This window comes from Amblyomma maculatum, chromosome 4 (assembly GCF_055883805.1).
Source record: "Amblyomma maculatum isolate TAMU_Amacu chromosome 4, ASM5588380v1, whole genome shotgun sequence".
Classification (NCBI taxonomy): Eukaryota; Metazoa; Arthropoda; class Arachnida; order Ixodida; family Ixodidae; genus Amblyomma; species Amblyomma maculatum.
This window is the reverse complement of record NC_139347.1, coordinates 98,391,740-98,407,041: the sequence shown is the minus strand read 5'-3', so window position 1 is coordinate 98,407,041 and position 15,302 is coordinate 98,391,740. Positions and strand designations below refer to the sequence as shown.

At 47.2% G+C, this 15,302-nt stretch overlaps 1 protein-coding gene across 1 annotated transcript; it reads right to left on the bottom strand.

Annotated features, from left to right (window-relative positions):
* Positions 1–7,252: 7,252 nt before the first annotated feature.
* On the bottom strand, positions 7,253–11,522 carry LOC146191763 (uncharacterized). The gene has a single exon (XM_084602272.1). It carries the CDS (start codon positions 11,324–11,326, stop codon positions 9,872–9,874), a length of 1,455 nt encoding a protein of 484 aa, XP_084458398.1. The 5' UTR covers positions 11,327–11,522; the 3' UTR covers positions 7,253–9,871.
* Positions 11,523–15,302: the final 3,780 nt, after the last annotated feature.

The window sequence follows — 15,302 nt, the reverse complement described above, 5'->3', positions numbered from 1 at the left end:
GACTACGTGCGGCCCGGTTAGCTCTCGATCGCGGCCGGCGCGTGGCGGCCGCCGGCTGCGCCTTCGGTACCCGCGCCGCTTGATTAATGGCGCTGGCGTCGCCTGCGGGCACATGGACGCCACGAGCTGCGAGGCACGCCACGTCCCCGTTCGGCGCACCTCAAGAGCGTGTGTTTATGCACGCGTGAATAGCCACGCACGCACGTGCGCCAGGGAACACGTGTTGCCATTAAAAAATTTGCAGTGCGCCTTTGTCACGAATTAGTGGCTTGTGGAAGAGATCGCTCGCGCATCGAGGCATCGCCAGCTTTGCTGTAGGCCTTAGTTGGTGGTGTGTAAGTGGAATCAGAAGCGAATAGCTAGCACGCTATCCAGCAGATATACGGGTGTGCTTGCTTAATTGCCTTTAGAGTCACGGTAAACATTAAACAGGCAGAAGCGAACATCAGGCATACTAAGTGTTTTATTTGCATTTTCGAGCCGGAGTTGAAGTACGTATAAAAGATGAGCAGTGAAGAGTGAGCAGCATGCGTGCATAGATTTTATATGTGCCTTTATTGCCGCAGGGAAGAAACTCTATAGATGTGTATCTTGTCTTCATTAAGCTTCGCGTGAAAGTTAATAGCGCAGTGCAAAGCTAGTAGTGTAGCCAAACCCTACGGCTTCCCCCATAGCTCATTTATGTCGCCTCTGGACGATATTCTCGCTGTTTTGCAAATGACGTTCGATTCACACTTTCAAAATTTGCGCAAGAAAAAAAAGACATCACTGCGGCCACCCGCATTTGAGGGTGCGAAAGCATTGATGCCTCCTCCACATTCGTCCCCTTTTTTTGCTTCGCTTGGTACTCTTTGCACCCGCCGGGGTGGTGCAGTGGCAAGACGCCCGACTACTGTGCCGGAGTACCCGGGTTCGAACCCGACCTCGGCGGCTGCGTTTTGATGGAGGCGAAACGAAGAGGCGTCCGTGTGCTGTGCGATGTTGATGATAGTGTTAGCTAGTCCCTTTGTCAGCGCACGTTAAAGATCCCCAGGTGGTCGAAATTACTCCGTAGCCCTCCACTACGGCTCCCCTTTCTCTTTTTCTACTTTCCCTCCCCCTTCATTCCTTCCCTCACGGCGCGGTTCAGGTGTCCACAGAGTAAGTGTGACACATACTGCGCCTTTCCCTTCCTGTGAACCAATTATTATTATTATCCACGACAGGTGACAAAAGGAAACAATTTGAGAAATAAAGGTGTGGCGCAACAAACGCATCAAGCCATGCAGATACCGATACATGTAAATTTCTTCAATGAACTTAGTTGAAACAGTGTCACGTGCAGCATAAAGTCCCTAGATCCGTTTTTTAACAAAAACTTTTGTTAAAAAACGGATCTAGGGAGTTTAGTGCAGCAAAGAGAGGCAAAGATTGATTGATTTGATTTATAGGAAGGGAAAGGCGCAGTAACTGTCTCACTTGTTTTCTGTGGACGCCTCAACCGCGCCGTAAGGGAAGGGAGGAAGGTGGGAATGAAAGTGGAAAGAGAGAAAGAGGAGCCGTAGTGGAGGGCCACGGAGTAATTTCGACCACCTGGGGATCTTTAACGTGCGCTGACATCGCACAGCACACGGACGCCTCTTCGTTTCGCCTCCATCGAAACGCAGCAGCCGCGGTCGGGTTCGAACCCGGGAACTCCGGCACAGTGGTCGGGCGTCTTACCACTGCACCACCCCGGCTGGGCCTGTCATGGATGCCAGTTGTAGTTTTAAGCACTAAAGTTTGTGACGCATTCTATGTAATCTCTTCGCATCCGTCATTTGCCGCCTGGAAGCGTGTTCTACTTTCCTTGCCTATACAGCTCTAGCTGTATCAACACATTTCCCCGGTTTCACAACGTCAGCGTCCCGTCCGCATGTCCATTCCACAGTCCCGCTCACGTCCACTACATTCTAACCGTTGTCACTGATCTCCAGTAAGTCGTGTCTGATGAGATCATCTCAACCCCCCAACATGATCTGCCACCCTGAATAACTGCTTTATCCTGCCACATGAAGCCAGTCCTTTGCTTTAGAAAGCATTGGTTAACGCTTCTCTACGTTACATGCTGAACCCATTTCCATTTTATTTTAGCTTCAGCTTTCGTTCTATAATTCGACCTGCTCCCTTTCCCTTTCCATATAGTTTGCCACAGCGTACGCATTTTTATCCACAAAGGTACACGTTGCAGTCACAGACGCACGGAGGAACTGCGCCCAATAGTGGTCACGCCAGTTATACCAGCCTATAGATAGCGATTCGACCATTACCGCAGGAGCACGCGGAGAGAGCGCCCCAATCGCTCCCGAAATGCGTTGTGTATACCTGTGATGCGGGCAACACACGCACGTACACGTTGCCGTAAACGCAACTCCCGCGGTTACGTGTGTGTGTGCCCGAGCTCGGGAAGTTTGGCGAAGACGGTGACCGTGCCGACGCAATTTGGACTCCTCGATTGCGCGTCCATGCCGCCGCCAAGTGGGTGCCGAGAAGCGCGCGCTTTTTCTCCGGGGCATTCTCGCGGTCGATCAACCGTCGCGCCCCTGCGCACCGCCTCTCGCTATGTGCGCGCCCGGCCTTTTCATGTCGCCCCTGAAATAGGACTATCGCCGGAGGCGGCAGCGCTTGGCTACACGCGCTGACCGAGCGAAATGTCGGTACAGTTCCACGCAGCGTGTTCAGAGCCTGTTGCGGTACCGACGGAGTCAGCGTCACTCTGAAAGAAAACGTTGAGATCGACTTTTTACGTCACGGGACTCGGTCAATTCTTCTTTCACTGCGAGACAGCCGTTTTTGGAGGAGTTGCGGCCATCTGAGCGTGAAATAGGCGCTGACCCTCCAGAATAGTGGGTCGGGGAAACCGACCGCTTTATCGGAGCAGAATGAGCGACTCTCACCGCCGTAGATGACCCAGACAATTTTTTTTTTTTTTGACGACCAATGTAACTTCCACATTCGAAGCAAGTGTCGCAAAGAACCAGGCTCCAGGTGTCCCCTATACTGGTCAGCACGCGTGTTCACGGCATGTGTCTGAACTAAGCTTCGAAATTTCAAACATTGGTAAGAACACAGCTAAACACGCCTGGCATGACGACCGGACGGTCGGTTTGCAAGAACCGACACGTCTTTCAGAGAGACGGAAAGTAGGGATATCCGTTATCAGTCTCCCAAATATGGTTTTCTTGCCCCGTTACAAGCCGCGGCTGCTTCTGTTTCCAAAACTATGATTTCTTTTTTTCTTTTTTTTTTTTGCATGGAATAGACATTACTCCCACTACCATCGAAATTCACAAAGCATTTCTGTAACGACACCTTGTAACTCATAAACCCGATCCAGCTATTCTGTCAGCTGCCAACTCTCAACGCCAACCATTAATGCTGGCTCACAGGCCCAACGAGGCACGCGTCTGTTGAGCAAGGGTGTCGGGAGGCGGCTCCATCGCACACCTCATCATCTCACATCACCACGCAGGGTACCGTGTAGCTGCTTCCACGGTGGCTGCTTCTGAGTATTTCTTTATAGCTTGGACAGCGGTGCACGCAATTAACTGCGCGGTGCAGACGCGCGCACCCACTCTGGAGCAACGGTAACAGCAGCAACAACAAGAGCCACTAAAGGCGAGCTTGCATCGTCGAAGTTGCCGATATCGTACGCACCGATCGACTATACACGACGCTCGTCCAGCCGGCATTCCATCCAGCGCCCGTCCGATCCAATCGGGTCGCGTAGACACGTGCTCGCCGGGCTATTTCGGGCTCTGGGTGAGTTCCCCTACCACCTCCGTCTCCCCACCAGTGCTTGGACATGCGGTAATGTTATGGACCAGCGGAGCGAGGCGGCGTTTGCATGACGCAACAGCAGGCGTGGTGCCGGTGGTGCGCGATGTTTGTGAGCCAGTCTATTCGAGCCAACTGCAGCTGCGGCGAGAAACATGCCTTTTATGCCTTCTTTGCACTGCCGCCATTCCGCTTTCCTCGTACGCGAGTTGCAGGCGCTGCAGCGAGAGCATGACGCTGTGTACGCACTCCATAGCGCTGGCCTCTCACCCGCGTCCCCACGGTGCGGACGTCGACGCGCGCAGTGACTGGCGCGAGTGACCGCGTTCTCTCTTCCGGAAAAGGGATTCGGAGGAATCCCGCTATTCCTTCTCAGTTATTTTTTTGGTCAGGAGCAAGCAAATTGTTTATCCGCGCCAGTTTGTTAGGTTGCGTAGCTGCTTCCGGCCGTCTTTTGCAGTGTGCGGGACATTTTGCTGCCCCGGTGGAGAGAAGCGTCATCTTGAAGCAGCGGAAGCGAAAGTACGCACGCGCTGGCATACAGGAGAAATTTAGCACAAATGCGCTGTTCGCCTTTTCCGTTTGAAGCGGGAGGGTACGGGCGAGGGAGGAGAGGTGGCGTTGTGGAAACCAAAGACGGCCGTCTTTGGTGTTATGAAGATCGAAATCCGACAACTTCCCTATGCTTAGGTCACGGAACTGTACCGTGCGCTGATGTGTGGAAGTGTCTGCAAACCATTCCTTCTTTGGGTGTTCATAGCGGCTATCGACTGATGCTAAGTGTCATTTAGAAAGTTTAATATAAATAGCCTCAAAGGCAAAATAAAGGATTTTTTTTTTTAGAAAACTCCTATTCCATATCTAATCTCCCATTTAGCAAAGCTAGCTGGGAAGGCACTGTTTTGTGGAACACAATTTTTTTTTTTTTCATCTGATGTAGGTTACCACCAAAAAAGAAATACGGATATATGAAAGGAAAATCAACTGAACTTTCTTTGCTGAATACTGCTGAAAACAAGCAAGAAACAAAATATGGCGCAAAACAACTCACACGGGGTATTTTTATTCATTTAACAAGAACATTTCGCAGGTTGTCACATTTTATAATCAAAATATGAAAAGTACGGAATTCGAGGAACTTCGTTACAGGTACTGAACATAACTCCTGAAATATATATCTTGGAGGCACAAAAAACGGTGGAGTTCAGAAAGGCTGTGGTCGTTGCCCGTTCGTATATTTACCGTATGTACATTAATGAACTCCCATCCTACATAACTGGTAAGTGTTTTTTTCATCCAGACAACACTTACATATTTGCAACGGCTGATAATGAAGATTTTAAAAATATGGATATGGGCAGTGATGTATATATATATATATATATATATATATATATATATATATATATATATATATATATATATATATATATATATATATATATATATATATATATATATATATATATATATATATATATATATATAGTGTTTGTCTTCAATAACAGAGATTAACAAGCGAAAACACTGTTACGTTAGCAACGTATTATTACAGTGTTTTAGAACAACAAAATTTATCGATGTACACCTCGACTCTCTGCCGTCATTATAAATTTACAATCCCCTTTTTCGTTATATACAGTACTTATTGCCATTTGCCATGATATCAATGATGTAATAAGCATCATGTACCTTGCACGTCACCTACGCAGTCACGGTAGGCGGTCTCGCTTTTGCTCTTGTGCTTTAACTGTATCATTAATTAAAGTGGCTGAAGACGATTTCAAAGCACAGCGCGACCGGTTAGCAGTCTAACGCAAACATAAGAAGGCTACGGCGCTGGCCAATGATGCTGTTCAAGGTGCTAAGACAAAATTTAGAGAAGGCAGAGATGGTTCAATGACCCTTCTTAATAGATTGCAATGTCTGCGTGTCGCACTCGCTAGTATTTTTGGCGGGTTGCTTTCTCAGTTGCACTGTTTCTGGCTTTATGTATCAGGATGACGCAGAAAAGCGCCTTAAATGTTGTGACTTTCAGTTACGATGAGGTTTATCAGTGTGTATACTTATATAATCGGGTGCAGGGAGCATCTTTCTTTTTCTTTTTTTTTTTTGTGATATTTCACATCTTCTAAACTGTGATCGCTATTCGGTATCCATAGGTGACTTTAACTGTATGTTTAAGACGCATGGCCATATAGGGCTTATAATCGCTTATAAGAGCCCTGTATCAGATACCATCGACAATACAGGTTTAATTAACACAGGATAGCCATCACTATCGCATGTATGGCAGCATTGAATTCATGTATCTATCCGGTTTACATACCCACATATATCATTAAACAGCGCATTCCCTGCGCTGTCCATTTTGATTATTTATATGACCATTCTGTGGAAACTCTACGGAGTAGAGAATGCACCAGTATCCAAGTTTTAGCAGCAGCGGGCTGTGTGAAATCTTGATTTTCTTCGCTGTTGAGCAGCGCGGAGACCGATTTGGCACCTTGCTCGACCATGAATGTACCATTATTTGCAGCTTGGGAGATGTTTAAGCAAGAGGTTCGTGATACCTATTAAGATCGGATCTATGGCATCTTAGCTTAAAGACGGTGACGAGAAAAAATTGCAATTTTTTCTCGTCACCGTCTTTATTCTGAATGCTCTAAGCATTCATAATTTGCACGAGAAGTCATGCCTTAAAATCGGCGGGGAGAAAGAATTGCTTTAGAGCATTCATAATTTGCACGAAAAGTCATATTGTTTTAATACTGAAACTGGTGCTAAGAGAAAATCCCGATTCCAGGATTGCTACAGACGTATCGCGGTTTCTAACGTTGGTTATAAGACATTCACTATAGGCCTCTCAAATCGGATACAGAGTGCAATGTCTGTTGTGATCGCACCTCACCAGACATGTGGCCTGAAGGGCCGGTAATTTCATCAAATCCATATGTGGGGCGTGCTGTTTTGCATTATTTCAGTGACGCCCAGAAGCAGTTAGCACTGCAGTAAAGTTGCCTGGTAAAAGCGTTTATTTATTTATTTATTCCTCAAAGGTCTCTGATGAGACATTACATGAGGGAGTGGGTGTTACAGGGAAAATAAGTATAACCAAAATCATAATGAGATGTTTTCGATGAGCCACTTGAAAATTTTGGCTGTTTGATCGAGTATGCCCATTCAATCTTTTTTTTCCTCTCTCTTTTAAAAAGTTCAATTCTTTCCAATATGCCTGTGCTGCACAATTTGTCCAGCAAACTTGATTTTCAGGAATGCTTCTCACAACAAGGTTCCCACTACTCCGGTCCTGTTTGCTCTATAACTGTAGCCACTTTGTGCCAAGTCCTACAAAAAGTAGAGCTGTCAGTAGTTTTCGTATTATCGGTCACGAATTTGCACAGATGGCCTCGTGTTTTTCTGCTCTGAAAAGCCAAGCATCGGTGAGATTGTTGTAACTCAGTCGGACGCCAGGGTGGAACTGAACAATCTTTATTGATGCACAGCCGTTTTTATAGCATGAAGAACGAGTGATACGCCCACCGCTACTTGCGTGGCTGATAAGTGATGGCGCAAGAAATGCAGTGTCGTGACGATGCGATAAAGATACACTACATTCCTTTCCCCTAAGATTATTAACACAATCATGATGTTGGCTAATCATTAATGCCGTAACGCACAACAGGTCGCCGAACACGTGCTGATCTTCTCGGTTCGATTGATTCCTGTGTAGCTTGACCTGAACGTGCTTCCGGCGTTGCTTCCGCGGTGGCAGGCGATTTCTCTGGCCGCCTGGCAGTAGGAGGGAGCCTGACGTGGTAGTCCGCACTTGTGAGTTGGTCAGGCTCGGGTCTGGTCCAGGCGCACCTCAACTGGTTCCGGTGCCTGTGATGGCGCTCACCGTTGTCCAGCAGAACCGTGTACGACACAGGGCCTCTCACAGCCACAACCCTGGCCGCTTTCCACCTTGGACCTGGACAAAAGCTTTTAGCATAAACTGAGTCACCGACACGAAACCTTTTAGTATCTGGCCGTGGGAGCTCAGGCACGTGTTGCCTATCCGGATGAAGCTTGTCCAACGCTGTCCTCAGCCTACGCCCGAACATCAACTCTGCCGGAGATTTCCCTGTGATGGCATGCGGCGTCGTGTGCTGTTTAAACAGGAACCGCGAAATCTTGCACTGCGTCGACCCTTCCTGCTGCTTCTTTAATGCTTCTTTAACTTCTCTTACCATCCTCTCCGCCCTGCCGTTGCTGGCTGGATGATAAGGTGCAGTGAAAACTGCACGCACACCATTACACTTCAAAAATGTTTGCATCTCTGAGCTTGTGAAGGCTGTGCCGTTATCTGAAACGATAACATCTGGCACGCCATGAGTCGCGAACATCTTTCTTAAACTGGTGATAACCGCCGTAGCCTTCATGGAAGGCATGATTTCGACCTCTGCCCAGTTGCTATATGCGTCCACTACGACTAAAAATACTTCTCCCTTGACGGGGCCCGCGAAGTCAATGTGTAGTCGACTCCAAGGTTGATCTGGCTTTATCCAAAAATGCACTGGAGCCTTCGGATCGCTTTGCCGATTACTCTGGCATGGTTGACAGTGCCGCACGAATTCCTCAATTTCGTGGTCCATTTTCGGCCACCACATGAGTCCTCTAGCTGAAGCTTTCATGGCACTCATCCCTGGGTGATTGGCATGCAGGAGTTGAAGCACCCTTTCTCTAGCTGCGTTCGGAATGACTACGCGATTCCCCCACAGTACGCAATCACGATGCAGAGACAATTCAGTCTTCCTCACCTCGTAAGGCGCGAACTTTCTGTCCAGTTGCGTTGAAGGCCAGCCACTGAGCAGCCATTCCTTTACCGTGGATAGGACTTTGTCCGTCTTGATCAGCTTTGCGATGTCCGTCGCCTGCAGTGGCGCGTCTTCAACAGCTTCTAACAGCAGCACGTCTCCAGGTGGTTGTGGCTCATCTTCGTCTCCCGGAGCTGGCAGACGACTAAGTGCATCGGCATTGGCGTTGTCTTCGCCTCGTCTGTACTCCAAGCGATAGTTATATGCAGACAACAACAAAATCCAACGAAGCATTCTGGGCGACAGAACTTCGGGCACTCGCTTGTCTGGGTTAAACAAGCCGAGTAGCGGCTTGTGATCAGTTATCACCGTAAATTCTCGTCCTGCCAGATACTGGTGGAACCTTTTTACGCCGAATACCACAGCCAATCCCTCTTTATCAATTTGGGCATAGTTTCGCTCACTACAGCCAAGAGTTCGTGAAGCATAGGCAATAGGCTGCTCTTTTCCATCATCTGCACGATGAGCTAGTACTGCCCCCACCCCAACAGGAGATGCGTCGCAACACAAAACCAAAGGACGCTTGCTGTCATAAGGAGCTAGTACAGAGTCTGAGCTGAGCAATTGTTTCAGCTTGTCAAAGGCACATTGGTGCTCACCTGTCCACTCCCATTCATGGTCACGATCGAGGAGTCTGTACAGTGGCTCGGCCGCTTCCGTCTTTCCCTTGAGGAAACTGCTGTAAAAATTGAGCAACCCCAAGAAAGCTTGCAGCTCTCTCTTGCTCTTGGGCGCCGGCGCTTGCTGGATGGCGTCCGTCTTGCTTTGACTGGGGTGTATGCCTGCGTCATCAATCTTGTGACCCAAAAATTCAATGCTTGTTTGTTTGAATTCACACTTTTCTTTATTTACTCTTAGCTGTGCCTTCTGAAGACGCTCTAGTACGGTCTGCAATCGCTCGGCGTGCTCCTCGGCATTGCTTCCAGATATCAAGATGTCATCGAGATAAGCTTTCACGCCGGGAATGCCTGCTAAGAGTGTGTCGATGACGCGTTGAAACACCCACGGAGCCACTGAGATACCAAAAGGTAAACGTTTAACCTTGAAAAGTCCTTTAATCGTGTTAACTGTGAGCACCTCAGCCGACTCGTCGTCTAGCGTAAGCTGTTGATAAGCCTGGGCTAGATCTAGCTTAGTAAACCACTTGCTTGAACCCAAAGTAGTCAGCATTTCCATTGTAGTGGGCAGTAGGTACCCGCTGTTTTTTAGAGACTTGTTTACTGTGCTACGATAGTCGCCGCACAAACGCAAAGTGCCGTCTTTTTTCTTACCACTACCAGTGGCGTAGCCCAGTTTGAGTATTCAACGGGTTCCCATACGCCTTGTTGCACCAAGCGGTCAATTTCTTCGGCCACGGCATCCTTGAGTGCCAGTGGCACTGGTCGACTTTTGAGAAACACTGGTTGGGCGTAGTCTTTCAGCTCGATATGAACTGGGGGTCCGTTGAAGCCAGGAAGGTCCCTGCGAAACACTTCACAAAATCTTGAAGGCACGTCTTCCACGCTCATTTGTTGGATTCCTCGCAAGCCAATGCCTAACGGAGTAAACCAGTTTCGTCCAATAAGGCTGTTGCCTTGCTTCTTTACTACCAGCAAAGGTAGCTTTGCCTTCCGGCCTTTGAATTCCACAAAGACTACTGCACGACCCAAAACAGGTAACGCCTCTTTGGACCATGTTACGATAGTTGTTCCGGAATCTTTCAGCGGAATTTTACACCCGCTTCCCTCGATTGCTCGAAATGTGTCTTCACTCACAATTGAGCACGACGCTCCGGAATCAACCTCCATCGGGACTTCATGCCCTTCAATTACGACTTGAACAATGAACTTCTGGTCCTGCTCATTCACTTCGCAGAGTGAAAATAATGCACTCATTTCGTACACGCCCTTGTCGTTATTTGCCCTTTTTTCCTGACGTATGGTCTTCCGGGCCTCTCTAGGTTCGTCTTTTGAACGGCAAGCCTTTGCTATGTGGCCAACGTTTTTGCATTTGAAGCATGTCGCTTTTCTGAAACGGCATAAATGAGGAGCGTGCTTACCGTTGCACCGGTAGCAGTTCCAGCTCTCTCTCTTGAAGGCTTGTTTCGGGCGGGTTACTTGTATCACACCCTGGTTGTCCGCTGTCTCGTCTCGGCCTTGCTTCCGTATGTCTTGCTGTTGCTTGGCTGTTGCTTCTGCGGTCGCGGCCAAGTCGTATGCAACCGTAAATGTAAGGTCGCTTTCTGCGAGTAGTCGCTGCTGAACTCCTTCGTTTTGGAGACCACATACGAAACGATCCCGCATCATGATGTCCAGTGGGAGTTGCTTGTCGCTGAACCCGCAGTCTTCGGCTAGCTTCCGCAGCGCCGTTACGTAGTCCGCAACAGATTCCTCGGCAGCCTGGTTTCTTCTGTAGAACAAAAATCTTGCGTACAGCTCTGAAGGCCTCGGATGCAGGTGCTTGCGAACCGCTGTCTTAATTTCATCGTAAGTTGCTGTTGTCGGTCTTGCTGGCTTCACCAAAGTTACGATGAGCCCGTACGCCTCTTCGCCGCAGCAACTCAGCAGGACTGCCCTCTTCTGCTCTTCCTTCGTTATCTGGTTCGCTTCGCAGAACATTTCCAGGCGCTCGACGTATTCGTCCCATGACGCGTTCGTGCCGAGACGGTACTCGCCGATCCTGCCGACGGCCATCGCCGGCCGTCACCGTCGCCGCCTCGTCGCCAGCTGTTGTAACTCAGTCGGACGCCAGGGTGGAACTGAACAATCTTTATTGATGCACAGCCGTTTTTATAGCATGAAGAACGAGTGATACGCCCACCGCTACTTGCGTGGCTGATAAGTGATGGCGCAAGAAATGCAGTGTCGTGACGATGCGATAAAGATACACTACAGAGATCATCCGTTTAACAGATGACTTTGGGTTTGTGCCAGTAGTTCGAATTAATCGTTACCTGAGTTGCAGTCTCTGGTTTAGTATGTGGGGATTCACATCTGCTGGGTATGCTGGTGTGGCATAGGCATGTAGATCTCTGAATCAGTTTGTAGCTCATTTGATTTAGTTTGGGAGGTCTAACGCCCCAAAGCGAGGGAGGCTAATTTGGAGTTGATTTGAGTGCCTTTAAGCATACTGCACAATACAGGAAAGATCGCGTGACAACTCAACAGCGCTACGCTCACACTTTTTCCCCTGTGGCCTCTATAGATTCCTAGCAGGGCTATCGCTTGTAATCTGCTTCTTGTCACTGAAATTTATTATGTGCTCTAAATTATTCATTGCACTAGGCTTAACGTCCAGCGTTTCCACCGAGTGTTCGCTACTTCTGTGTGGGATTCGTGTTTTTAATCTATGGGAAGGGTGAGAACTTCTTCCCGTTTATAAGCGCTGGCGGTCTTGGTTAAGTTCAAGTGTATATTCGACAGATAATTCCAGGTTTCGTGTTCTTCCGCGACACATTTCACGCCCAATAGTACGCACATCATTGTAAATCAATTGAGTCGATGTTTTACCGTGCCTGACTGTCTTTTCATGGTCCTGACCGTCGGCGTTTGCGGGGTTTAGAGCAGGGGGTGTATTTAGTTGTTGGTTTCTTGCTTATTCGTTTCTCCCGGGAGTTCCTGTTTTCAGTGTCGAGAAAATGGTCATACAAGGATTTATTTGTGTGCATTTCTCTCTGCCGATGTGCCGCTCCGTGTATTTTTGTTTCCTGGACAGGACACACTCCTAAGATTACATAAAATGCTTCCCTCTAAATGCGCAAAATCATTTTGTATAAGTTACACACCAAGACATTGCCCTCAAGTGTGGTTAGACATAAATGACATTTTTGTGTCTGAGATAATTAGCCACCTTGGTGATGTTTCAGAAGACCATTGTTTCATCATTTACAAAGTTGTATAGTTCTGGGATACTTTGCAATGAACATTGAAAAATAAGCTTAATTTGACACCGCATATATCTATGATATCTCACTGCACTGCCGTTTTTTGGTTAGGTGTTCGGCAAGTGCTTTTCATGGCCACAGTCTCTGGAAAGCAGACATGAAGGTCCGGCATTGTGAATCTGTTGCTTCTGCAAATTACCACTTCAGTACATAGAATGATTGTTCATCTAAGGTTAAGTGTATCCCTAGACCTGGTCTAAACCACAGTTCCCCTCTAAGTGGTGTGCTCCGCATTGCCTCTTGTTTAGTGATTTACTGCTTAGGGACGCATGTTCATATCGTGTTGATTTGAAAATGTTTTCCTAAAAGTTTCTTCATGTATATACAATGTTATTTCACTGCAATAAATACCACTCTGAAGAAAAAAAAAGCTGCAGAGGCAAGCGCACCGCAGTTTGAAGCCTACTCCAAACCATAAACACGGGACGCATTTTCTTTCTGATCTGTTGGAAATACATCATGAACCATATTTTCTGAGCTTTTTCTGAACCATGCCATCTACGAGAAATTAATCGTGCTCTGTGTACTCAGTCTGATTGTCAACAGTGGCTGAAAAATGCATGCATGAATTGAGGTGAGACAGCTAAGACAAAAATTAATTTCGTCTAATGCTATTTTATCTTTGTCATCTCACCGTCTGTCCGATTCCAGCGAAGGCACGTGGACACTTAAAGTGCGAAAAGAACTAGAATGAATCGGAATCGGAACAGAATGAAGCGGAATGAAGCGGAACCAGAATTAGAATGAAATCATTTCATAATCTTTCTCCATTCTCCATGAATAAAGAAGAACCACATCATCATGCAAGTATGCAGTAAAGAGGCCCTCAATCACAGCGAAAGTCACGCCCATTAATTCGAGCTGGAAATGGGCCGTCATAGTCATTTGTACACAGCAATGTTTTATAACAGACAGTGTCTCATATTTACATAGGTGATTTAGACCAGGTAAATCATATTTTAGAATCATATATGATAGATTGTCAATAAGAACTGTTTTATCATGATCATACGAGCCGTTCTCAATAGCGTTATGTTTTCTCTCTATATATATTGCTGACACAAGAAAACAAAATGACGCTTATCCGCCCTCAAATCTCGTAACCAAAAAACATTCATGTAACATGCTCTTAAGACATGCATTTTAGAGCAAACTTCTAAAACACTGTCTTAATATACCGGCTATCCACTCAAGCATGCAGCAGATGGCGCCTCTCCGCGCGCTTATCGTATACACTTCGCGTCACCAGTTTCGTTAAAATCGCCAACAGAGATGGGCGGGCTCCAGAAGGATTTCGGTCCCTTGAGTGCTTTTAAAGTGCAATGATACTGAATCACTTACGGGCAGGTTTCTCTTTCCGCCTCCATCGAAACGCGGCCTCGCGGTCGGTGTCGAACTTGCGTTCGTTGGACTCAGCTGCTGAGAGGCCGTGATTGCTCGCGGTAAGAACACACAGAGTAGAGAGGTACGATATTTAGATCGCCCTAAAAGGTCCTCTAAATATCGAACCGCTCTACTCTGTGCTCTTATTTGTGCTTCAACACATGGTACAACGCGTACCATGGAAAGTGAGACAGTTATTGCGCCTTTCATTTCCTCATTATGACAACATGAACTGAATGCCATACATCCTGACATTAGGAGCGCAGACAGAAGGAAGGGATTAAACTTAATAACTCCATATGACACTTTTCCTCTCTTTGCTCTCCTCCTCTCTGTTCCCTAACGTTTTTCTGAAGCGAAAGCCTATATTAACCCCGCCAGTAATGACCTTGTTTCCAACGGAGGCAAGTTAACTTGTCGAAACGTTATCACGTGGACTGAGGTTTCACTTCCACACAGTTTCTACAGCATCATTTTACCTCAGTGGATGCTCGTTAATCTATGCACAGGAAGCTACCCACAACTTCCCGCTTTCATCCCCCTTTTTACGCCGACATTACCCCATGGTGCGACACCGGATACGCACGTGAGACGTCAGAACAACCCTCTGACGTATAGTAGACCACTTATAATAATGACGTACTCAAACATGCAGTAGAAAAGTCGGAACTCGTTCTGATGAATCGAACATAATACCAAGGAAAACCAACTGCCCGATCAAACTCAGCCTATAGCAATCAGGTACCACGTGACATCAAACCGAATATTTGAATTCATCATACATCTCAACAGTGAAAACTCTAACGTTATATATACCGTATTAAAACGTATATCGAAATCTCTTGCACGTAATCCAACAGACCTTTAGCGAAAAACACGGGCTTAGAGGTAAACAAGCAACGCAGCTCGTCACAGCGCTCGTTTATATGAGGCACTTGTACACTGCCCAGTACCTATAATGCTAACACTAACACGATTATAAGGCGCTAATCTTCACTGAATAGCATCCATAGGCCCGCGCTCGCTCTACCCCATATACACCTCAAATCAGCGACTTCACCATATCGGCAACCTTTATACCCTCGTCAAGCTAACATAGCAACGCAAAAAAAAGGCAACTAGTGGGCTTCTTACGCGGAACAATGATGCGACATCATGAAACGAGCAGTAACTTCCATTCCTATAGTTATCTAACTAGCTACAAAGCTTTGCGTTCATTACCGAAATCGCAGCGCCAGTGTCGATGAGAGTTAGGACAATAACGCCCTCGACTGAAACATTGTAAGGTTGGCAGATGATTGGTGAGGCCTTTAAAAGTTCTGGGGGCGCGAAATTCTTGCCTC